Raw genomic sequence first — 23,839 nt, 5'->3', positions numbered from 1 at the left:
CTGGGTTGCCTGGGGTGCTCCTCCCTCCCGCATGGTGGCTGTCTCTGGAAAGCATCTCTTGCCGCTGCCACGGGCAGCCCCAGCCCCCGTCTGCCCAGGCTCACCCACAGTAGTGATGCAGACATGACGTGGGTGAAGGGGGCTGAGCCCTGTGGCTGGGTTCTGACAACTGTAACGGTTTTGTCGAGCTTAGGCCCCTTTGGAGGGAGAATCAATAAATAACACCAACTACAAATGCCAGTTCGTTCCTTTTTTAATTACATTTAAAAAGACAAAAGTAAAGGCATGGAGCTGTATGGATGACACACCTTGACCACTGACGAGGAAGAGTTCACTCAGCCACGTCTCAGTGGAGTCTCAGGGGAGGGTTTCCACACAGCACGGTGCCGAGGGCCAGTCTTGACGCTGTCATAGAGAATGACATGCAGGCCCCAGCCCGGCTCATGGTTCAGGTGGCCCTCCAACAGGGAGCTGTCCCAGGACGCCGCCGGGCTCGCTGAGGACAGGGCTGGGACTTGGTCAGGTTGCTGGGTGTTCATGGAGGAGGATCGGGTCTGCCAAATCAAACTCCATCCTGCAGCAGTCAGCAAGGACCAGGGCCCGGTCTGCGGAGGCTGTCACCTGCTCCACTGCTGGCCCCGGGTTCCGGCTTTTGTCAACGACTCCTACGCTGGCCTCTGAAATACTCCCTGTGTCTTAGTTCAGGGGTGAAGACACGGAGGGAGTATCTTCATTGTTGAGAAAAAATTAACTTTCCACAAAAGGAGGTGCTCATCGGAGAGCTTTTCCAAAACGAGACCCCCATGCGTTCCAGGAGAGGCCCTGCTGAGCCCAGCCCGTGTCCTCCCAGCGTGGGGCCCACCCTGCTCATCAAGTGCATTGACCAAGACCCTTCAACCTTGTCCTGACCCCAGGACGGGTGTTCTTTGCCACACTCTTGTTCTAGTGTTTTCGGATCAAGATGTCCCAGCTGTCTTTCCAGCGAAGGGCCTTGAGTTCATGTGGCAAGAGCGACTTGTCCCCGTAGGTGAGTGGGCGCAGCGTGTTGGACACGTGGCATGCGGAGGAGTACCAAGCCACCACCAGGGCGCTGAAGACGCTCCTCTGGAGCTGGGACCTGCAGAGGTCAGAGCAGCGTGGGGGAGGGTGGCTGACCACTGCAGCTTCCCTGCCCGGCACCCTCTTGGCATCTGCTGTCCACACGGTCACCCCCCCGAGGCCTGGGGTTCTGCCTTCAGGTTTCTGTGTCTTGTCTCCTGCCACCCGTGACCATCTCCCACCTGGATGCACTGAGAGGGGCCCCCTGACGACTCCTCAGGCCTCCACAGTGGCTGGGCCACCTCCACACAGATGCCAGAGGACTGGTCCCAAACCCACGGTCCTCCCTTGTGTGGCTTCCTGAGACTGGGAGGCCCTCGCCCTCTGCTCCAACCTCCAAACACACTCTGGTTTAGAAGCTTTCTTGGGTTCTCTCCACCACACCACACAACCCGACCATAACCAGCTGCTGTTTCTGACACCCCGAGGCTCCCGGGCCTTGCTCCCGAATCCTCCAGGCCACCCACATCTCTTCATCCCTTCCCCGTCTCCCCACCCACTCCACTTTCATCTCTGTCAGCTGTGACTTCTCCCTCTGGGTTCCTGCAGTGCCTCATCTGGGCGTCTCTTTTGAACCTCACCCATTCCCCGGAGGGGCCAAGAGGATGTCAGTGTAACGTGAAATGGGTGAGGTTCGCTGCACCCCACGTGTTTGCTGCACATGGGCTTCCCAGCAGAGGGCTGCTGCCCGGTCCAGCCACTGTCTCCACAGCCTCCGTACCTGCACAGGTGGTCGCTGATGTGCTGCAGGACCGCAGGGAGCAGAAGGATTTGGAAGGTGAGTGCGGGCAGGTAGTGGTAGAGGAAGAGTGTCTTCTCCATCAGGAAGAACGGGAGGTAGTTCACGGCCCAGCCACCCGCACACAGCGCCCCAGCCAGCACCCAGCGCAGCCAGGCATCTAGAGGAAAGGGTTCAAGCTACACCGACTGCTGCTCCCACAGGCCAGATTTTCTCTCTCTCTCTCGCTTTTTGAGAGACAGGGGTCTTACTATGCTGTCCAGGCTGGTTTTGAACTCCTGGCCTCAGGTGACTCCCTCATTTTGGCCTCCCAAAGTGCTGGGATTACAAGTGTGAGCCACCGCGCCTGACCTGGCTGCCTGTGTTATCCAGCCATTTCCAGCGCATATGGGCAACATGGGACCAAGGGGGCAATTCCTGCCCAATACACTGCACTCGACTGGAGACGCCTCTAATGCAACATGGGAACTTAACATTTTGTCTCTTGGGAGACAAACAATTTAAGGTTCCACAATACAGAAACAAAGAGGCCGCCTTAAGGGGTAGGTTCCTATGATGTTGGTTTGTCACCTGAGGCGTGAACACTCAGCAGGAGGGGAAGGAAGAGACATAAAAATGAGCTGTGGGCTGGGCGCGGTGGCGCACACCTGTAATCCCAGCACTGTGGGAGGCCGAGGCAGGAGGATCGCTTAAGCCCAGGAGTTCAAGAACACCCTGGACAACACAGCAAGACCCCATTTCTATATTAAAAAGAAAAAAGCCATGTGGGGGATGTACTAATCCTGAGGGAGGTCATGGACGCCTCTTCACCATCGGAGCCCATGTGCGAGGTATACTAACCCTGAGGGAGGTCATGGATGCCTCTTCGCCGTCGGAGCAGGTACCACAAGGACAGCAGGGCGTAGATGGCCAGAGCGAGGCTGCCTGAAACCCAGATCACTATGTTTCCAAGTAGGTGGATCTGAGCCTAAGGGAACACGGGTGATGCTGTTAGCCACCTACCCTCTGCTCAGTGAGGGAAGAGAAGAGAACACAGGAAAGGAATTCAGATGCACGCACTACTTCAGCAGAGTGAAAAAACACCAGGCACAGCCTAGCATCCACTAGGCCTTACTACTACTGTGGACAGGTCTGCTCCTACTCAGACCTTTCATTAAAAGCACTGATGCCAGCCGGGCGTGGTGGCACATGCCTGTAATCCCAGCACTTTGGGAAGCTGAGGTGGGCAGATCACCTGAAGTCAGGAGTTTGAGACCAGCCTGCCCAACGTGGTGAAACCCCGTCTCTATTAAAAAGTATAAAAATTAGCTGGGCATTGTGGTGGGCACCTGTAATACCAGCTACTTGGAAGCTGAGGCAGGAGAATTGCCTGAACCTGGGAGGCGGAGGTTGCAGTGAGCCAAGATCCCACCACTGTACTCCAGCCTGGCTGACAGAGCAAGATTCCGTGTCTCTCTCTCTCTCTCTCTCTCTCTCTCTCTCTCTCACACACACACACACACACACACACACACACAGCACTGATGCTCTCAATTTTGTAATTGGAAACTGAAAATTGGGAGCAGATGACTCCGCTTTGTAACAGCAGCCCTGTCCACAGAGGAGAATGCAAAGTGCGCTCGGAGCTCGGGGTGGGGCGGCCTCTGGGCCTGCGCCTCTGCCTTCAGTGCACGTGCTGAGCCGACCTACTCGCCTCTGAGGGAGGAGGAAAAAGGTGGGCATTTCCAGCGTCTGCCCATTCAGTGAATATTTATGGGGCACTGACTGTGTGCCTGGCCTACCAATGCTTTCACTCTGCCGGGTGGAGAGAGACGGCACACACATCAACAAAGCACTGGCAAGCTCCACCACCAGGTGCCATGCGGAAAATTGAACGGGAATATCTTAAAACCACTTTTGCCAGGAAAAGGGGAACAATGTGTCTCCACAAAAGCAATCAAGCTGGGTTTCCTTCAACAGGCAGGCATGCCACACCCCTACCCCTGGCTCCAGGTTGCCAAAGCGTTTAGAGAAAACCAAGTCACAGGCCTTTGTCAGGAAAAGCTTTGGAGAAACCCAGCACTTTCTAGGGTACAGTGGCTGCTCTTAATGCCAGGAATTCTCAAGAAACTGAATGAATCTATGACTGTCAGCTGTCAGCATCGCTTGCTTACGCTGGTCCTGGGGTGCAGCCAGTAGGCGATATTGGTGTCCAGGGTGACCCACTCCAGTGGGCTAGAGCTGTACTTGTGTTCCAAGTCATCGCTTCTCAGCGCCAGCATCCTCCACTGGAACAAAGCAGAGGCCTCTGAGATTGAGGATGGGGGATGCCTCCCGCTGTGCGTGGATTTGGTCAAAGGAGTACACTGCTGCCCCTTGCACGTGGACTGTCCCACCTCAAGTTCATTCGGATCATGCATCAGAGGCAGCATGATCAGAACCTGGATTCCAGCCCTGGCTGTGGCCTTGGGAGGGTCGCCCCACCCTATGTGCTCCAGTCACCTCCTCTGTAGACGAAGTGATTGGGCTGAATGCTCTCTAAGGTCACGTTCAGATTTGTGACCCTGAGTTTCTGATTGTGACTTCTCTTGGGCTCTGTTGAGTGTGGCCCATTTCGCCACCTGGGGGCCTTAAGACATCCTGGCGATGTTGCAGAACCTCCTGGGTCCCTATTATTCCTGACCACAGGGCCACAAGGTGTGGGCCAGGGGTGTCACACACAGTCCCTTACACTGGAGAGAGGAGACACTCATTCTGTCATCAGACTGTGGCTCCAGCATCAAAGCCTGACTCTGGTTTGAGACCTGTGCAGCCCCCAGGCCTCCCTGCTGAGGAATCAATGCTCAGCGAGCTAGGCCAGCTTCTCCTGGCCGCTCCTCACCTGCAGCTCCGAGAATCTCGCCATGAAGCTGAGGTTCCTGCTGACGTCCACCTGCGCAGGTGAGTGCAGCTCCCGTTCCCGCTCCCTCTGCTCCTGGCCTGGCAGAACAGACAAGGGCATAACAGCTAGAAGCAGCACAAGGTCAAGAGCTCAGAGCAGAAGCTGTCAGCGCAGCAAAAAGCTGGCTTCCTGCCTTTCCAACAAAGACCCCTCACCGAACCGCATCATTCCACTTAGCTTTCTCCACCACACCCAAGACTACCCGGTCAAATGAGGCGATTTCGACCCTGAGAAAGCTCCACTTGCACGGGGATAAACTGGTTGCCTTCCAGCAACACCTCGGAAGAAGCGTCTTGAGTTGTTACCGCAGCAGCTGAGTGCAGGGTGCAGGGAGGGAGATGATGTGCCACCGAGCATGCAGAATGTGCTGTCACCTTCCCACCAGAATGAGAACTCTGGGGTGTTATCAAATATCGAGCAGCTGGAAGTGCATTCCCGGAGCGGCGGAAGCCACGCCGCGGACTCACTCGCGCCATATCGGTGCTCCTCCACGTTCCACACTGTGCTCCCGTGGTAGCCCCGGGACAGCTTCTCCCCGACGATCTCCAGCTGCCGATACCCCCAGTCAGGGAGGTGAGCCCCGCTCAGCTGGTGACACCGCAGGAGAGAAAAGGGCGTGATGGGAAGGCCGTGGCTCCCATGTCCACTCGGGTTGGGTGGGGAACCCCTGCCCGGGTCACGCTGTCAGCAGGTGCCCCTTGTGGGAGTTTCACGTTGGGATTCCATCCTGAGAAGTTACAAAAGCCGCCCTCCCTCAGTGTAAAAGGAAGCCATGATGACTCGAATCAAGCGTTCCGCCTGCAGAGAGGTGGTGAAGCCTGAGGGGCTTGGGGAACAGACTGGAGCCCACAGCTCAGGACAGGCCAAGCCAAGGACGGTGTCCTTACCTTTAAGACAGCGGAAGTGTTCACGTGCACAAAGCGGACCTCTGAGAGGATGGTCTTCCAGACGTCTGTGTCAGATCCTCTGTTCACAATTTCCTGGAAAAAGAGATCTCAAGGATTATTTCATTCCTTTTCAAATTTCCTTCAATGTAAAAATAAAGACCTGTCACCAAACAATGATACTGACTTGAGCCTGAGATAAAGGGACAAGCCCCCAAGTGAGGGGAGCTATAAAGGGCTGGTGCTGGCCTTCCTTCCCAATGCCCACAGCTCCCCGGGCTGCTCCAAGGGTCGCTGGGGAAGCGCGCCCTCCTCCTTGCCAAGGCTGTACAAGAGGCCTCCTCACAGAAAATACAAAGCCTGATGTTCTTCGTGCCTCTCTGCAAAGCCTATTCATAGAGAGGGCTCAGAGCCCTGGCCGAAAAGTGAGCAAGTCTCAGTCCCTATCTGGCAGAACTCACAGACGGCTCAGATGAAGGCCAGACACTGTCCCTGCGAGACACAGCTTAGAGATTTCCTCGCATCGCGTAATAAAAAAGACAAATAACATCTGAAAGACCCTTTGTCTTGTCACAGCCTGATATACCGGAGCCTCACAATGACCCCATGACGTCACGTGACTGTCATTTTCCCATTTTACTGTCACAACCAGAGAACCCAAGAAGCTAGGCAGGAGCAGGCATGAGGAGGCCTGGCCGGGGTCCACGCTGCAGGCCAGGCACGCACACCTCATGCATGCTCCTCCTTCCTCGTTCTGTGAACTTCAGACACCTGAAATGTGGGCTCCTGGTGCCAAAGGGGCCATCAGAAAGGACAGAGAAGGGGCCCGTCAGAAGGGGCAGGTGCACAGCACTCACGTCAGGGAAGGACTACAGGGGGATGGGGGGGGATGCAAATGCAGAACGCACACAGGTATGCAGAGCACAGAGACGGCAAGTGGGGCAGAGGGGCGCACTCTGCACAAAAATGGAGCAGCCAACCAGGAGCAGTGGCTCACATTTGTCATCCCAGCGACTCTGGGAGGCTGAGGTAAGAGGATGGCTTGAGTCCAGGAGTTCAAGACTGGCCTGGACAACATAGCAAGAACCCATCTCTACAAAAAATTTTAAAAATCAGACTGTCCTGGAATAGAAAAAATATTTTAAAAATTAAATATTCAAAATTAACAGGGGCCAGGCATGGTGGCTAACCTGTAATACCAGGAGGCAGAGGTGGGAGAATCACCTAAGCTTGGGAGGCCAACACTGCAGTAAGCCAAGATCATGCCACTACACTTCACTTCAGCCTGAGGGCTGGCCATGGGGACGTGGTGCTCACTCTATCGAGAAGCGAAACGGGTGGGCCTGCATAGGCAGAAAGCGCTGAAGCCAGTGGGAAGCTAGAAGGGGGGGTGTGACCTCACTATAGAAATAAGCCCAGTGCCTTCACTGTGGTCATGGGGCTGGGCTGCATTTAGTACTCATGTCCTTAGATTCAGATGGCAACATGGTCCAGTAACAGGAGACTTTTTATGGAACCTTTCCTAGGAGACCCGATTCCATAAGGGGAGCAGGTGGCCCTGGTCGCTTGAAGGAAAGGTGACCACAGACCCAGCGCCTCAGGAACATCCCCCGCACTCATGGCTGAGCCTGTCCCCAGGGAAATCCTGAGAAATGGAATTTCTCCTGGATCATGGTGGCAGAGGGGTGGCTGGAGCTCGTGTCCTGTGTTCAGGACCTGCTCCTGAGGCTGAACAGGTTGGGAGAACTTTCACCTAGCAGAGCCTCAAGCACACCTGGCACCCAACATGGAGCAAACACAAAGCATTTAGAATCTGAGTGAACACAGGCCTCTGACACAGGAAACCACCAGTTTCCCCAGTTCCACCAAGGAAGACGCATCGGTTCCCTATGAAAACATCTGTGACTTTATGTATGAATAAAACTTATGTAACTTTACATCTGAATCAGAATTATTCTAAATATCCAACCTCAACTGGGTGAACTGAAAAAAAGGAAAAAGTGCTCCATGTCAGGAAGTGCTCCATGTGAGGAAGCGTCCTGTGTTAGAGGAAGTGCTCCGAGTGAGGAAGTGCTACATGTGAGGAAGTGTCCTGTGTTAGAGGAAGTGTCCTGTGTTAGAGGAAGTGCTCCGTGTGAGGAAGTGTCCTGTGTTAGAGGAAGTGCTCCGTGTGAGGAAGTGTCCTGTGTTAGAGGAAGTGCTCCGGGTGAGGAAGTGTCCTGTGTTAGAGGAAGTGCTCCGTGTGAGGAAGTGTCCTGTGTTAGAGGAAGTGTCCTGTGTTAGAGGAAGTGCTCTGTGGGAGGAAGTGTCCTGTGTTAGAGGAAGTGCTCCGTGTGAGGAAGTGTCCTGTGTTAGAGGAAGTGCTCCGTGTGAGGAAGTGTCCTGTGTTAGAGGAAGTGCTCCGTGTGAGGAAGTGTCCTGTGTTAGAGGAAGTGCTCTGTGTGAGGAAGTGTCCTGTGTTAGAGGAAGTGCTCCGGGTGAGGAAGTGTCCTGTGTTAGAGGAAGTGTCCTGTGTTAGAGGAAGTGCTCCGTGTGAGGAAGTGTCCTGTGTTAGAGGAAGTGCTCTGTGGGAGGAAGTGTTCATTACTGACGGCTGTGGCTGCTATCGCCGCAGCCTTACTCACCAGTCTCCAGAGGTTCTGGGCGGGCATGGAGATGTTATAGTCAATGTAGCAGGAGACCTCCTGTGAATGGGGACTCAGAGGGGCTGCAACATCATGCCTGGAAAACCAAGACCGAGATTTCAGAAGGAATTCCGTGAACTCCTCTGGAAGGCAGTTACTAAATTCTTTTTTTTTTTTTTTTTTTTTTTTTGAGACGGAGTCTCACTTTTTTTTTGAGACGGAGTCTCACTGTGTCCCCCAGGTTGGAGTGCAGGGACGCGATCTCAGCTCACTGCAAGCTCCTCCTCCCAGGTTCACGCCATTCTCCTGCCTCAGCCTCCCGAGTAGCTGGGACTACAGGTGCCCACCAACACGCCCGGCTAATTTTTTGTATTTTTAGTAGAGACGGGGTTTCACCGTGTTAGCCAAGATGGTCTCAATCTCCTGACCTCGTGATCCGCCCGTCCCGGTCTCCCAAAGTGCTGGGATTACAGGCGTGAGCCACCGCGCCCAGTGGCAGTTACTAAATCTTTCAGGCGGGAAAAGGTTGCTTTTCAGAAACAAAGCCGGCTCAGCCATAAGGGGTGACCGGGTCCCATGAGTTGCTGCTACTGAGGATGGAGGTCTTGAGGCTCGGTGATGGGAGTGGACACTAAACAGGCAGGAGGCCCTGTGGGAACATTTCCAGGAGAAAAGGACACTCTGCTGTGGAACCTTCCACCTGTTAGATAAGCGAACCAAGTTTCAGAGGAAGGAACCGCGAGCACAGGCCCCTGACCCGGTACTGCTGCGATGCCAGCTGGCAGTACCAGTGCTACAACTTGCAGGGCTGAGCTGCCCGCCCCTGCGCCCAGCTGGCCTGGGGATGCAGCAGTTATGCTGGGAGAAAAGGCTATCAACCTCAATGTTAATGAACACCCACTTCTTTTTTTTTTTGGAGACGGAGTCTCACTCTGTCACCCAGGCTGGAGTGCAAACGGCGCGATCTCAGCTCACTGCAGCAACCTCTGCCTCCTGGGTTCAAGTGATTCTCCTGCCTCAGCCTCCTGTCTAGCTGGGATTACAAGCACGTGCCACCACGCCTGGCTAATTTTTGTATTTTTAGTAGAGACGGGGTTTCACCATGTTGGCCCAGCTTGTCTCCAACTCCTGACCTCAAATGATCTGCCCGCCTTGGCCTCCCAAAGTGCTGGGATTACAGGTGTGAGCCAGCACGCCCGGTCAGGAACACCCACTTCCTCTTAATCCACACACTCAGTAACCATGTTGTACCGCACCATGCACCTGGCACTGTCTAGGAGCAGCCACCCAGCTGTGAACAAGACGAGGCCCTCACAGCCCTCTGGGAAACAGCCATCATGCCAGTGGGCAGAGCGTGCAGCTGCAGGAGTGCCACTAATAAAACAAATGGTGGGGGACAGCACCCAGGAGGCACTTTTTGACGCGGTGACATCCCAGCAGACCCCTACATAGAGTGGGCCTTGGGGGAGCCAAGTCCAGGAACATTCTCGCAGAGGGGGCAAGTGTGGAGGCCCCAAGAGGCCCGCAGGTGGTTGTTTCAGGGCTGGGGGGGGGCCAGGGTGGAGGGGGTGAAGCGTGTCAGGGTCACCAGGGGCCTTGGCAGGTGACAGGAGTCACTGAGCACAGAGGAACAACGCAAGTGGGCTGTGCATGGTCCCCAGGCCGGACGGGCTGCTGCGAGGTAGAGAGGTCAGGCCCCAGGAGGTGGGAGTGGAGGGAGAAGGAAGGACCCCTACCCAGGGCTGGTTCTCAAGGTTGAGAAACCGGATCTCCCAGTGGAATCAACATGCAATGGGAGAGGAGAGGAAGGAGTCAGGTGATGCCTCAGCTACTGGGCCCTTTCCAGGGAGAACCAGAAGAGCCAGGGCCAGTGACCGCCCCTGTGGAGCTGGGAGTCGTGAAGAACTGGAGGTGAGCCCCGGGCAGCTGGGTGGAAGTCCAGGAGAGGTAGCCCCGGGACTGGGCCTGTGCAGAGGCAGCAAGGCCGGAGGGCCCTTGGAGACTGAGAGCAACAGAGGAAAAGGAGGCGGTGCAGGGAGCAGTCAGGGAGGAAGGAGGAGGGTGTAAGCAACTGTGCCCAGCACTGCGAGAAGGCAAGTCAGACAAGGACGAAGGACTGAGAGGGAAGAAGCCTTCATGGCTCCACTCGTGCCCGAACTTCCAGGCTTCTTGGACTCACTCATACTTTAAGCTTTATCACTTTATGGAGGTGCGCCCAAACTCCATTCTCTGCATAGAAAGCGGGTCAACATTCCCAGCCTGTCCTTGTACACTCATCCACGGGGCCCTGAGCTCTCCTAGGATGGGCTGTGCTAGGTGCTTCTGTCAAGTTCTCATGGAGCCTCTGCTTCCTCTTAACCCCGCTCCCTTCCGCGGCCAGGCCTGGGTCCCCTCCCGGCATCAAATGTAGGTCTAAGAGCTGCTACACATGCAGGTGAGGGGGAGACAGAGGGCAGCAGCCCAAGGCAGGGTTCACGTTTTGGTCTGAACAGAGAACCACAGAGGAAACCCACAGGTGCAGCACAGCAGACGGCGGGCACACTCACGTGTTCAGGGAGCGGGTGGTCATGCCGTGGACCAGCTGCACCATGTCCCCGTGCCTCACAGGTCTCGGAGGGCTGCTCACCACCAGCTGGTGCCTGGAAGACACAGTGCTGTCGGGACCATGCAGAGCCTGGTCCCCTCGAACTAACAGCTGCACTGGAGGGGCACAGCTCTGAATTCTCATGGCTGAGACTGCCTCCCAACCCATGTGTGCCTCACATGAGGCGAACACAGGAAACCAAAGCACAGACATTAATTGAGCTCTTTTCTGAAACCAAAGGTCATTTTCCAAATGTGATTCCACCCGCCGTCATCACACCTGCATTGCTCTGAATTTGTCTACAAACACTACAGTGACAAATGTACCATGACTGCCAAGGAATCCTTCTGAAGGGCATTCTACCAATCAAAGTGTATGAGGGGGCTGGGCGCGGTGGCTCACGCCTGCAATTCCAGCACTTTGGGAGGCTGAGCTGGATGGACCACTTGAGGTCAGGAGTTCAAGACCAGCCTGGCCAACATGGTGAAACCCCATCTCTACTAAGAATACAAAAATTACCAGGATGTGGTTGTGGGCACCTGTAATCTTATCTACTCGGGAGGCTGAGGCAGGAAAATCGCTTGAACCCAGGAGGCGGAGGTTGTAGTGAGCCAAGATTGTACCACTGCACTCCGGCCTGGGCAACAGGGTGGTACTCTGTCCCCCACAAAAAAAAGAAGAAGAAAAAAAAAGCCCACTCGGGCTGCAGGTGCTGGAGTTGGGCAGGCAGCAATGGGAGGACACCATCGGGAGACGGTGACCGGGATGGCCAGAGACCTTGTTTAGGGGCAGAATCCACAGGACTGGATATGGGAATGAGAGCAAGGGGAACCTCTAGCTGGGGGGTGTGCAAGATGATGCTACTTTTGCAGGAGGGGGGGTTCTTGTTTTTATGAGGAAGGGACAGGGGCACAGGTCAGGGCACTGAGACTCACCTGGACACTCCTCAGAGCAGCTACTGAGCAGGCTGCTCCCTGAGGGTCTCATGATCTACTCCCCTGACCTTGGACTCAGCACTGAGCTGGCGTTCAAGGCCATGACGGTGACTAGAGTCGGTGAGGGAGGGAAAGAAGGGGGTCCAGGACTGCATCCCAGGGTCTCGCCTGGCCAGGCCAGGAGGCGAGCTCTGCTCTGGAGTCGCAGGACCTGCACTCACCTCCTGGGATCCTTTACAATCCACCAGTTATTGACGTCTTTGAAGGGGTAACAGGTCACCTGTTGCTGGTGGGAGCTGCCTCGGCCGTTGTCATATCTGTGTGAAGTCAACAAAGAGATGTATCTGGGCCAGGCGCGGTGGCTCATGCCTGTAATCAGAGCACTTTGGGAGGCTGAGGTAGGATAACTGCTTGAGCCTAGGAGTTTGAGACCAGCCTGGGCAACACAGTGAGACCCCGTCTCTATTTGTGAAAAAAAGAAAAGAAAGGGAAAGAAACGTATCTGGAAGTGGGTCATCGATCGGGCCCACACGCCTTTCTCCTAAAGTTTCTGCAAAGGGAAGCAGATTTCAACAAATGCAACCTAGCAAGGGGTTTCAGGGAAAATGAAGATACCACAGATAAGGAGCCGAAATCAGATGACTTAGGCAGGCAGTGCTGAGGTCAGCCACAGCCACAGAGCTGGGGCCGACCCTGGGCCCTGCCACCTGCCAAGTCCCTCCAGCAACACCCGGGAACCACGAAGCTCACTGGGAATCAGCACCTGGGCTGCTCAACTTCTTTCTGTCCTGCAAACTTCCTCAAAGAAAGGGAAAGTTGCTACAATAAGCAAATCTATAAGCAAATAAAGCATTTAATTATCTTCAAAGTAAAACCATCGCTTTCCTTACATCATGGGGTAGGTGTCCTGGTGGGAATGAAGCCAGCAGGGCACAGGTTTCCCAAAGACGTTCCTCAGAGTGACCTGGGACCCGAAGGCCACCTCCAGAGGCTGACCCTGAGTGATCCGAGCTAGTCCTCCCTGAGACAGAAGCAGAAGGCTGATGAGTGAGAGACAGAAAGAAAAATGCCCCTAAGCCAGCCTTCCCGATGGCCACTCCTCCCTCTGGGGTGATGATCAGGCTAGTGGCCATTCTTTTAAGAGTGGTAATGACCTACCATTTAATCATGTCACGTTACATTATAGAACCATAATGAGCACTAAGTCTAATCAAATGCTGCCTCTGGGCCAGGCACTCAGTTCAGACTTCCACACGCACCCTATTTAGTCCTTACAAGCATCCAATGAGGTAAGAGCAATGATGATGTCGAAGAGATGAGAAAACCAAGACTGGGGTGAGCCAAACAACTTGCTGAAACACACAGCACTGCAGCACTGGCCGTCAGCAGGCTTGGCTGACTTCAGGAACCACGGTCCTGACCGCCTCTACTGATACCTTCTACCACTGCTGCGAGGTTCACAGGAATGAAGGTCACAGTTGAGTGTGGTCCTTAAGGCGGGTGAAACTGCCCAGGGTTTGTAAGACTTGACTTTAAAATGCTCCCAGCTGCCGGGCATGGTGGCTCACGCCTGTAATCCCAGCACTTTGAGAGGCTGAGGCAGGTGGATCACTTGAGGTCAGGAGTTCCAGACCAGACTGACCAACATGGTGAAACCCGTCTCTACTAACAGAACAAAAAAATTAGCCAGGTGTGGTTGCAAGTGCTTGTAATCCCAGCTACTTGGGAGGCTGAGGTAGGAGAATCACTTGAAGCCAGGAGGCGGAGTTTGGGTGACAGAGTAAGACTCCATCCCCCCCGCCAACAAAAAAAGAAATATGGATGTGGATTCTTCGTTTTTTGATTCAAGTGCTAATGTTCACTTGATGTGTTTGTAAGAAAACTCTGGGTCCACTATCATCTTCCTTCTCCAGTGGCCACGATGCCCACTGCTTACCTACCTCTAAGCTGGCCTGGAAGGCACTGGACATGATTTGGTCGTGGGGCCCAGAGCGGAAGAGTAGAATCAAGTGGACGTAGAAGAACAGTAAGTACAGGACGACCGGGATGACCAGCAAAGCCACTGCTCGGGCGAGCAAGTGACAGAACACACAGACCTGCCAGAGATTCAAAGAAAAGTCATGTTCTACTGCGTGGAAAAGTGCACCCACTTCTAGACATTGTGAGCTTAGAAAAAGTTAGTGACAGAAACTCTGGCCTCCCATACAGAGGCACCTGCAGAGGCCGACAGGTGAGGCTGCCCAGGCCTGCCTGCTTCTGAAACATTGGGGATTTGAGTCTTTTCACCAAGTACCCCCTGTGACATCCCCATCTGCCCCATACAGGCCGGCCTCATGCAGCACTGGACATCAGCACCTACATTGGACAAAGTCTGGTCTCCAATCAGGTGCCAGGCATGGACAGCTGCAACAGCCAGCAGGAGCACGTACGTGAACACACCCATGTACTTGATGCTGCAAAGACATGATGGAAATGGAGTTAACACGAGACAGGAAAACACGAGGAGACGGAGGAGGACACTGCCCAAGACCAGAAGCTCAAACTCACCCCACTGCACAGGAACAAGCGACCCCTGTCAGTGTTAGCCAGATCCACCAGCTCAGACAAAAAGGGCTGGAATAAAAACAGAGCAGACGGAGATAGGAATAGTTCAGACACATTTCCAAAAGGCTAGAGAAGCTCCAAATTCTTTAGAGAAATCCTTCTGGGTCGGCTGGCCGTGCTGAGCCACAGGTGTAGTAAGAAAGAATTCCCATCTCCCAAAGAATCCGTCCCAGCAGAATTTTTTTTTTTTTGCCCAGAAAATTTTGTCCTGTTAGTTTAAATTATAGAAAAATGAAGATGTATTTATGAAGTCACAAGTCAAGGGCCAACCCCCAAAATACTAGAGGACCAAAAGATATCTAGCACTAGGCACAGAAGCTCACGCCTGTAATCCCAGCACTTTGGGAGGCCAAGATGGGTGGATCACCTGAGGTCAGGAGTTCGAGACCAGCCTGGCCAATATGGTGAAACCTTATCTCTACTAAAAATACTACAATTAGCCAGGCACGGTGGTGTGTGCTTGTAATCTCAGCTACTCAGGAGACTGAGGCTGGAGAATTGCTTGAACCTGGGAAGCAGAGGTTGCAGTGAGCCGAGATTGAGCCATTACACTCCAGCCTGGGTGACAGGGACTCTGTCTCAAAAAAAAAGATATTTAGCAAGCAACTCCTCAAAATGAAAAGGTACCGTCTCACAAAACAAAATGAAACAAAAAAAGGTACCGGACCATCTCAGATCAACAAACCACCCAGAATCTCTGTTCTCGTTAACTAGGAAGACACTCCATTTTCCATACCTGTGCTTTTGGCAGTTGAAGAACTTCAGGTAGGACAACACGGCCAATAGATTAAAAAATATTAACACTGATTCCAAAAGCATTAGCCTTGACTGAGTGATGAGAGCATTCTCTGTTTCAAAAAGGAAATACGTGTCAATTTTAAGGTAGCAAGGGAAAATGTATGAGGATGAAAAACATTCATGAAAAAAGGTATTACTTCAGAAGCGATACAACTGTGTGGGGCTGCTGTGAATGTTAAAACATTCTATAGACACAGGGCCTCATACTGTCATCACCCAATACACATCTCTTTTGATTTTCTACTGTCTCTTTCTTTTTCTTTTGAATCAGGGTCTTGCTCTGTTGCCCAGGCTGGAGTGCAGTGGCACCATCATGGCTCACTGCAGCTTTCACCACCAGGGCTCAAGGGATCCTCCTACCTCAGGCTCCTGAATAGCTGGGACTATAGGCGCATGCCACCACACCTGGCTAATTTTATTTATTTTTTTTTTTTGAGACAGAGTCTTGCTCTGTCACCACGCTGGAGTGCAGTGGTGCAATCTCGGCTCACTGCAACCTCCGCCTCCCGGGTTCAAGCGATTCTCCTGCCTCAGCCTCCTGAGTAGCTGGGACAAAAGGTGGGCGCCACCATGCCCAGCTAATTTTTGTATTTTTAGTAGAGATGGGGTTTCACCATGTTGGCCAGGATGGTCTCGATCTCTTGACCTTGTGATCCACCCGCCTGTAATCCCAAAGTGCTGGGATTACAGGTGTGAGCCACCGTGCCCGGCTTATTTATTTTTTTTGAGATGGAGTCTCGCTCTGTTGCCTAGGCTGGAGTGCAGTGGCGCAGTCTTGGCTCACTGCAACCTCCATCTCCCAGGTTCAAGCAATTCTCCTGCATCAGCCTCCCAAGTAGCTGGGATTACAGGCACCTGCTGCCACGCCCAGCTAATTTTTTGTATTTTTCGTATTTTTAGATGGGGTTTCACCATGTTGGCCAGGCTGGTCTCAAACTCCTGACCTCGTGATCTGCCCGCCTCAGCCTCCCAAAGTGCTGGGATTATAGGCGTGAGCCACTGCACCCGACCCTTTTTTAATTTTTTGTACAGATGCAGTCTTACTATCTTGCCTAGGCTGGTCCTGAACTCCCGGACTCAAGTGAGCCACCTGCCTCAGCCTCCCAAAGTGCTGGGATTATAGGTGTGAGCCACTGCGCCCAGCCTAATCTAACTTTTCATCTGCTTTAATTTCATCTGTTCATAAACGTGAGCTGGAAGACCCTCTCTGAAGAGGATCCACTGACTCACGAGTCCGTCTCAATTGGCCAAGGCCTGGGAGGTGGTGGAACAAGGGGAAGTTATCATTTGGTCGCAAGATTGGTTGGAGATGGAGGTGCCCACATGTGCATGGACTTTGTAGCATCATCTGGGCAGTTTTCTACTGCCATACCCCGACTGCTGATAAGAATCTGATCCCACAATTCAGCAATCCCATAACTATGAGGTCAGCCTGGGAGCGGGTGACTTGCAGCATCAAATTTGGATGAACCAGATGCACTTTCTGGTGCAGCTTGCCCACCAAGCCCACGTGATCTTCCAGGCCAAAGGGTCAGTTCTTCCCTGCACGACAGCAAGAACAGGCAGGGGCGTAGGTCTTACCGATAAGCATCAACAGAGCAGCTCCCATGGCGGCACAATGAGAAAAGCGGAGCTCCAACACTATCTGGTAGGCCATGGGGACCGACAAGGCCCCCGCGAGTGCTGGCAGCAGGCGCAGGGACCACACAGGCACGTTGCTACTATATTCTGGAAAAGCAACCACACTGCAGAGCTGACTACACTATGCACACACCATCTCCATATACTGCAGCTGTGTTTTCATATAGCGCCATCATGTTCACAGACTCTAAAATGCGCGTTTACAAAACTGGGGACCACATCCGCAGCAGAGTGCATAAACTATGGGTGAAGGCTTTGAAATTAGCTTTGCATAGTCACGGAACCCAATCTCACGAAGCACAGAAAGGACTAAGGATTCTAAAATTTACCGCCTTACTTATACATTTACTCTCCCTATTTTCTTTTCTTTTCTTTTTTTTTTTTGTGAGACGGAGTCTCGCTCTGTCGCCCAGGCTGGAGAGCAGTGGCGCGATCTCAGCTCACTGCAAGCTCCGCCTCCCGGGTTCACACCATTCTCCTGCCTCAGCCTCCCAAGTTGCTGGGACTACAGGCACCCGCCACCACGCCCGGCTAATTTTTGTATTTTTAGTAGAGACGGGGTTTCACCGTGTTAGCCAGGATGGTCTCGATCTCCTGACCTCGTGATCCGCCCGCCTCAGCCTCCCAAAGTGCTGGGATTACAGGCGTGAGCCACTGCGCCTGGACTACCCTCCCTATTTTCAAAAACATTGCGGCAATATACAAAATTTACATGTACAAAAGATAATTGCAATCAGATGCTATGTAATATGTGTACCAAAAACAAGGGCTAAAATAATGATTGTAACTAAACACTAAGATTTTAACCAGACTTTTTAAAAGTCTTTCATTTGTATCCAACCAATTTATTATTTTCTGGACTCAGATTAATAAGGCACGGTTTCTGCGGGACTAGGTATGAAAGGAAAAAAAAAAGCCACAGTTGTTAATCTTTGCAAAAGTCACAATCTCTCCATTCTAACCTGTGCACATTAATAAAGGAAATGAAAATTATCTTTTACCTGCTCCAATTCTGTTCCACAAAAAATTGCCATCGAATCCTCCTAAATAACCTGGAACAGAAGATTAATCAGTAACTATCCCATTCAGCAAACATTTCTAGAGTACTGTGGCAAGCAATAAACAAGACGCATCAATAATAAGACCTGGTTTCTGCCTGTAAGAAATACACGGATAAGTTTTAAATGTATTTGAGGTCCTGAAGGGTAGGGGCTACTCTCCTAACTGATGACTCCTACCTCCCAAGGCCAGCACCATGTGGCCAAATGGTGGCCCACTGTCATCCAAGAAGAAGATTCGTTTCATGTAAAAAGAGATGTACTTCCCATAATATACTTCGTCAAAACTAGAGAAAAAAAAAAAACTCATATTATATTCAATTAGAATCTTAACTGTAAACAAAAACTGTGAGGATAAATGTGTTTCCAAATGACTTTGGGTGGGTGATCAGCAAAGGCTGGATCTTTTGCCCCAGTTGTTTCCCATCCCCAAATATTGAGACGCATACGCATCACCCACCCACAGAGACATGGGGAATTCACCAAGCACAGCTGGCACTCAGCATGACTGTCCCATACAGATTCTGTCTCTCCCTTGTGTTTGATTTAGGTGGATACTATGAGCCAACCTGCTGAAAGACCTCCTGGGATGCAAGGCTAATCCTGCCTACCCACCTACCCACCCCCACCAGCAGCACATGTCTGTGGCTAGCGATAACCCAATGAAATGGCTGCAAGTATGAAAGGAAAACGTGGGAATCAACTGCAATAACATGTTTTCAATCAGGGAGAGGTGAAGATAACCAAGAAACTGCTGTCAATTTCTCAGGCATGATAATGCAACTGTGGTTATGTGATTTTTGCTTTTAAGAATCCTAAGCCAGGCACGGTGGCTCATGCCTGTAATCCCAGCACTTTGGGAGGCAGAGGTAGGTGGATCACAAGGTCAGGAGTTCGAGATCAGCTTGGCCAACATGGTGAAATCCCTTCTCTACTAAAAATACAAAAATGAGCCAGGCGTGGTGGCAGATGCCTGTAATCCCAGGTACTCGGGAGGCTGAGGTAGGAGAATCACGATCGCACCATTGCACTACAGCCTGGGCGACAGGGCGAGACTATGTCTCAAAAAAAAAAAAAAAAAGAATCCTCATCTTTTACAGACATACCGCTGAATTATCTATGAATATAATGTCTAGGATTTGCTTCAAAGTAAAATCCACTGCAGGGAGGGGGCTGGCTGTGAACTGATAAGGTGAAGCTGGGTAATGAATATACTGGTGTGTGGGTCATTCATTATACTCGTCTCCCTGCTTTTGTATATGTTTGACGTTTTCCATAATAAAAAGTTAAAAAAGAACATGCAGCAGGGCGGAGTGGCTCACGCCTGTAATCCTAACATTTTGGGAGACTGAGGCGGGTGGATCATGAGGTCAGGAGTTCAATACCAGCCTGGCCAAGATGGTGAAATCCCATCTCTACTAAAAATACAAAAATTAGCTGGGTGTGGTGGCGGGCACCTGTAATCTCAGCTACTCGAGAGGCTGAGGCAGAGAATTGCTTGAACCCAGGAGGCAGAGGTTGCAGTGAGCCGAGATGGCACCACTGCACTCCAACCTGGGTGACAGAGCAAGACTCCGTCTCAAAAAAAAAAAAAAACACACACACACACATTAATCAGTTAATAAAGAGCCCTTCAATAATAACAGCAATCACTTCCCATTATGACAAAAACACATTCTAAAGAGTGCTCTCAACAGTGAAGACTCACTTCCAAATCCATCAATCCTCTGCCATCCAGACTTTAAAACTGTTACCTAAGGCTGGCAATCAGATTTTCCTCTACTGCACCCCTTTAATGGGCCAAATTTCATCTGTTACAGACTCAGAAGGCAAAACCTAAAAGGTGTACTCTGCTGGGGCTGTCCTGGGGACAGACTGGTCTCTCCTCTCACTGCCAAAAACATCTATCACCAAGAAGCCAGGATTTCACTCTCCCATTTATGCTATTCAGTAAGGGCGCCTCCTGTCACAAAGTACAATTCTAGATTCACCCTGGGAATGGAGTCATTTAGCTTACACCACAGCCCGCGGGTAGGTGAGTCGCCACAGCCGACTCAGTAACCCCATCCCAGTCAGGGCCACAAGGCTCAAGTTGATGTCAGCCGTCACCACTACAGGGCGCTTCAAAAATCCCCACATCTTGTAGAAAAGCGGGCTCAGGCAGATGCCCTAGAAAAGAAGGGAGAAGCCGTGGTCAACGAGGGCTCACGAGAGGCTACAGAAGGAATCCCCAGCCACCCGGCTCCCAGACGCGCGTCGAGAGAACCACAGCATGGCCGGGCTGCTGAGAAAGGCCGAAGTTTCTGGAGCCTGGGTTCAGGTGGACATGTGGGGTGAGGGGCACTAGCAGTGAACTCGGGTGGGAATTCAGGGGATCTCAGGACTGGACATTCACTCCTTTCAACAACTCATTCCACAAAACCTGTCGTGCACGTCTTGGGAGCGAGAACACTGCTAAGGAACGCCAGGGTTTCTCCCCTCCCTCCCCGACGACCAGGAGCCCACAGTGCGGCCACAGCTCCCTGACCCTGGGCAGCTCCTGGGTGCCAGCTCAGCTGCTTACAGCCCAGGGACCCCAACCTGGCCGAGCCTCGGGGCCTCCTCATCTCTCCTCGAGGATGCATCTGCCCCCAGTGCCTCCCTGCCTTCTCTCCCAGCGGCAACATCATCCCCAGGTGCTCCCTTTCTCGCCTGGAGGGTGCATTTGCACCCTGCGCCCCCACGTTCTCCTCCAGGCTTCATCTTCCCTTGAGCTCCCCTTCTCTTGAGGCTGCATCAGGCCTGGGATACCCTGTCTCACACCAAAGCCGCATCTGGCCGTTGGCGCCCCGCTGGTCTCCTCAGGCCCCATCTACCCTGGACGCGCACTTCCCTCCCTGAGCTGCAGCTGCCTTGAGCGCCTTCCTCCCTAAAGGTCCCATCCGTCCTGGGAGTGCCTCCTCTCCCCTTGCAGACCGCATCTCCGTGGCCGGCCCTTCTTCCCCACAGGCCGCACCTGTCCCGGCTACCAACTCCCGAGGCTGCGTCGGCCCCAGCTCCGTCCTCACCCTGAGACTGCACCCGCAACACGCCCTTCCTCCCTAGGGCTGCACGCGCCACGGAGTTCTTACTTCGGGGCTCGGTCGCCCGAACCCCGCCCCCAGCTCCGGAAAGACCGGGACGCCCCCGGCCCCAGCCCGTCCGCAAGCCACGGACCCGCGTCCCGCACTGACGGACTCCCCCGAGTCCAGGCTGGGCTCTCGTCCCCGGTGTCCCCAAACGTACCTGCGTTTCTCTGAGTCCAGGCAGAGCCGCGCCCGGCTCCCGGCAACGCCTCGGAACCGTCCGACTGGGCCGACGGTTGAGGGTGAGGCCGCTCGGCACTCCGCACCACCCACCGCTCTGCTCAACGCTTGCTTCACCGCGCCTGCGGGGGGGCCGACGGGCAGCAGCGCGCGTGCGCACTGGGCGAGGGTGACGCGCGTGCGCAGCGGGCGCCCTCGCCGGGCCCTGGGAAGCAGGTGTGAAACGCGGCGACCTCCTCTCCCTCGGGTGCTAGTGCTTTGTGTGCCAGGATTTCTGTGTACTCTAAGCAGACGTGCAGCTTTTAAAAAGCGCAGTGGGCTCCCACCCATCTTCTGCTCCTTGCTTTTTCACTCCATCTGGCGTGAAGATCTTAATTCTGCGTCTGCACAACGGCGTTCTGCCGGGCGCGCCAGTTTGCTCCGTTTTTTTGTTTGTTTGTTTTTTGAGACGGAGTTTCGCTCTTGTTGCCCAGGCTGGAGTGCAAATGGCGCGATCTCGGCTCACCGCAACCTCCGCTTCCTGGGTTCAAGCGATTCTCCTGCCTCAGCTTCCCGAGTAGCTGAGATTGAAGGCGCACGCCACCACGCCGGTTAATTTTTGTATTTTTAGTAGAGACAGGGTTTCACCATGTTGGCCAGGCTGGTCTCGAACTCGCGACCTGAAGTGATCCGCCCGCCTCGGCCTCCCAAAGTGCTGGGATTACAGGCGTGAGCCACCGCGTCCGGCCTTAATTTTTTTTTAAGAGACGGGGTCTTGCTCTGTCGCCCAGGCTGGAGTACAGTGGCAGGACCATGGCTTGCTGCAGCCTCGACCTCTCTGCCCCAAGCGATCCTCCCGCCTCGGCCTCCAGAGCAGCTGAGACCACAGGCGCGTGCCCCCACGCCCGCTCCTAGTTTTCTTGCCAAAAAACATCGATGCCACGAACCTGCTTGCACATACATCTAGCGGTGAAGTGGCTGAGGGTAAGTGCATTTAAAACGGACCTAGGGCCGGGGGCGGGGTGGCTCACGCCTGTAACCCCAGCACTTTGGGTGGCCGAGGTGGGAGGATCCGTGAGCCTGCTTGAGTCCAAGAGAGCCTGGGCAACACAGCGACACCCGTCTCTACAAAAAAATGCAAAAATTAGCTGGGCCTGTTGGCGTCTGCCTGCAGTCCCAGCTACAAGGGAGGCTGAGGCAGGAGATCACTTGGGGCAGAGAGGTCGAGGCTGCAGTGAGCCTTGGTCTCACCACTGCATTCCAGCCTGGATTACAAAGTGAGACCCTGTCTCAAAACAAAAATCAAAACCAAAAAAACCTGGACATCAGTAGGGGCTGCAAGACCATCAGAGGCTCCAGTGGGGGCATCTCCCCTAAACTCCGTGGCAGAAGACTGGAGGCTTCTTCCTCCCTTCCCAGGCCTCCTCCTCCTTATCCATCAGCCTCTCCAGCCCCTTCTGCTGAGAGTCAAGAGCCTTCCCAAAGGTCTGCTTTGGAGCAGACATGGTACTTTTGGTTGGGTGAATGCACCCCTTCCCATGTTTTCCCTGGAACGGTCGGTACCCAGAGCAGGGTAACTGACAGCAACACAACCAGGCTGATGGATCACTCTTCTCAGCCTCGCTCCTTCTTGATCTCCTGGTCTATTTGTATGTTAATCTATACAGACCAAAAGGGCACACTGCAGGTTTAATAACCTTTATTATGGTTCTTGGCGGTCTGCAAGACTTTTTTTTCCATGTTGGTCAACATAGCATTAGATGACACCAGTTGAGAATTTAGTGGTTACTTCTTTATGGCTTACCCTTGAGGGGTTATGTGACTCACCCAAGATCCCACAGAGAGGGAAGGAGCTGGGGCTCACCTGGGTTTGTGGCCAAAGCCTGCAGGCAACTGTATTTACAGTGGGCAGGGAGGGTTCCCTGGGCCCCAGGAGGGAGTGGGGCTGGGCTGTTAAGCTTTGGTGCATGTCATGCTAACAGTGGTGGTGCCTCAGGACTTACAGCCTCCATCTTGCAAGCCCCCAACCTTAGGACTAGCCTCCTTCAGGGCCAGTCTCCCTTGGAGGTTTTGTGAGCCACCTGTCCCTAGGGAGCAGTGAATCAGGGCAGTGAGTGTGGTTGGTTAAAGCTGAGATGCCCGTGCCCAGGTCCCCAACTCTCTTCCATAGTCAAAAGGCTTAGAAGAAGTTGAGGGACTGGGGTTCCTCATGGAAACTGTTTTATTTCTTGGAAGTAATATGTAAGTTTTCTTAGCTGGTTCTAGGCACTAAGCTAAAAGCTACTGGTGACTTTGAATCCACAGTACGCCATGACGTCGATACCATTACAATCTGCGTTTTATGATTAAGGAGACTGACTCAGGTGGTGAAACATCTTTCCCCAGGTCACACAGTGAGGCAGTGGCAAAACCGAGAACTGGGTAACATTCTTACCTTTTACCCTTCGCTACCCCAGGCCTGGGTTGCTCCTTCCCCACCCCAAAGCACAGCATAATCCTCCTCCACTTCCTGCAAAAGCACCACTAGAAGTGACAACACAACACGCCACATCAAATGCTTACCTCCTCTGACCAGCTCATTTCTCACGGCAAGTGACGGGGCCACAGGCAGGCACTGTGCGCAGCCAGATGCCATCCGTGGGAAGAGTGGAGTGCTTGATGCTGCCGCATTTGGAAGATGCTTCTTAACCA

The 23,839-nt window shown here is 53.2% G+C and overlaps 2 protein-coding genes and 1 long non-coding RNA gene across 8 annotated transcripts in view; 2 read left to right on the top strand and 1 right to left on the bottom strand.

Annotated features, from left to right (window-relative positions):
- The window catches only part of UCK1 (uridine-cytidine kinase 1), a 33,202-nt gene extending 32,165 nt beyond the window's left edge, over positions 1-1,037 (top strand). For all 3 annotated transcript variants that reach the window (XM_058445307.1, XM_032165461.2, XM_058445306.1), the window contains one exon: positions 947-1,037. The gene's annotated coding sequence lies outside the window, so the exon portion shown is untranslated. The remainder of the gene's footprint in view (positions 1-946) is intronic.
- On the bottom strand, positions 236-21,303 carry POMT1 (protein O-mannosyltransferase 1). 4 transcript variants are annotated; one of them, XM_032165459.2, is made up of 20 exons: positions 21,150-21,299; positions 19,903-20,054; positions 18,066-18,172; positions 17,829-17,879; positions 16,768-16,914; positions 15,125-15,236; positions 14,332-14,397; positions 14,144-14,237; positions 13,725-13,880; positions 12,675-12,805; positions 12,006-12,101; positions 10,812-10,904; positions 8,266-8,362; positions 5,645-5,737; positions 5,225-5,345; positions 4,698-4,795; positions 3,991-4,104; positions 2,678-2,804; positions 1,820-1,997; positions 236-1,117 (listed from the first exon to the last, which is right to left on the bottom strand). In XM_032165459.2, the coding sequence occupies exons 2-20, from the start codon at positions 20,022-20,024 to the stop codon at positions 943-945; spliced, it is 2,178 nt and encodes a 725-aa protein (XP_032021350.1). In that variant the 5' UTR covers positions 20,025-20,054; positions 21,150-21,299; the 3' UTR covers positions 236-942. The 4 variants fall into 4 exon arrangements, with proteins under 4 accessions (XP_032021350.1, XP_058301288.1, XP_032021349.1 ...); XM_058445305.1 differs by lacking the exon at positions 19,903-20,054 and having other exon boundaries at positions 21,150-21,301; XM_032165458.2 differs by lacking the exon at positions 236-1,117 and having other exon boundaries at positions 1,588-1,997; positions 21,150-21,275.
- LOC131384391 (uncharacterized) lies at positions 5,732-7,578 on the top strand. The gene is made up of 2 exons (XR_009215199.1): positions 5,732-6,670; positions 7,168-7,578. It is a non-coding gene; the product is annotated as an uncharacterized LOC131384391 (long non-coding RNA).
- Positions 21,304-23,839: the final 2,536 nt, after the last annotated feature.

This window comes from Hylobates moloch, unplaced genomic scaffold (genome assembly GCF_009828535.3).
Source record: "Hylobates moloch isolate HMO894 unplaced genomic scaffold, HMol_V3 SCAFFOLD_10, whole genome shotgun sequence".
Lineage (NCBI taxonomy): Eukaryota > Metazoa > Chordata > Mammalia > Primates > Hylobatidae > Hylobates > Hylobates moloch.
The sequence above is the reverse complement of the archived record's forward strand: the minus strand, read 5'-3'. Positions and strand labels throughout refer to the sequence as shown.

Bases quoted from the DNA above. Each gene is read 5' to 3' on its own strand.
- POMT1 (XM_032165458.2), bottom strand. From the start codon at position 20,024: ATGTGGGGATTTTTGAAGCGCCCTGTAGTGGTGACGGCTGACATCAAC. The intron at 16,915-17,828 runs GTAAAAGATAAT...TTGCTTTTCCAG, and splicing joins GTGGAACAGAATTGGAGCAG to AATATAGTAGCAACGTGCCT. The intron at 15,237-16,767 runs GTAAGACCTACG...TTTTTGAAACAG, and splicing joins TGCTCTGTTGATGCTTATCG to AGAATGCTCTCATCACTCAG.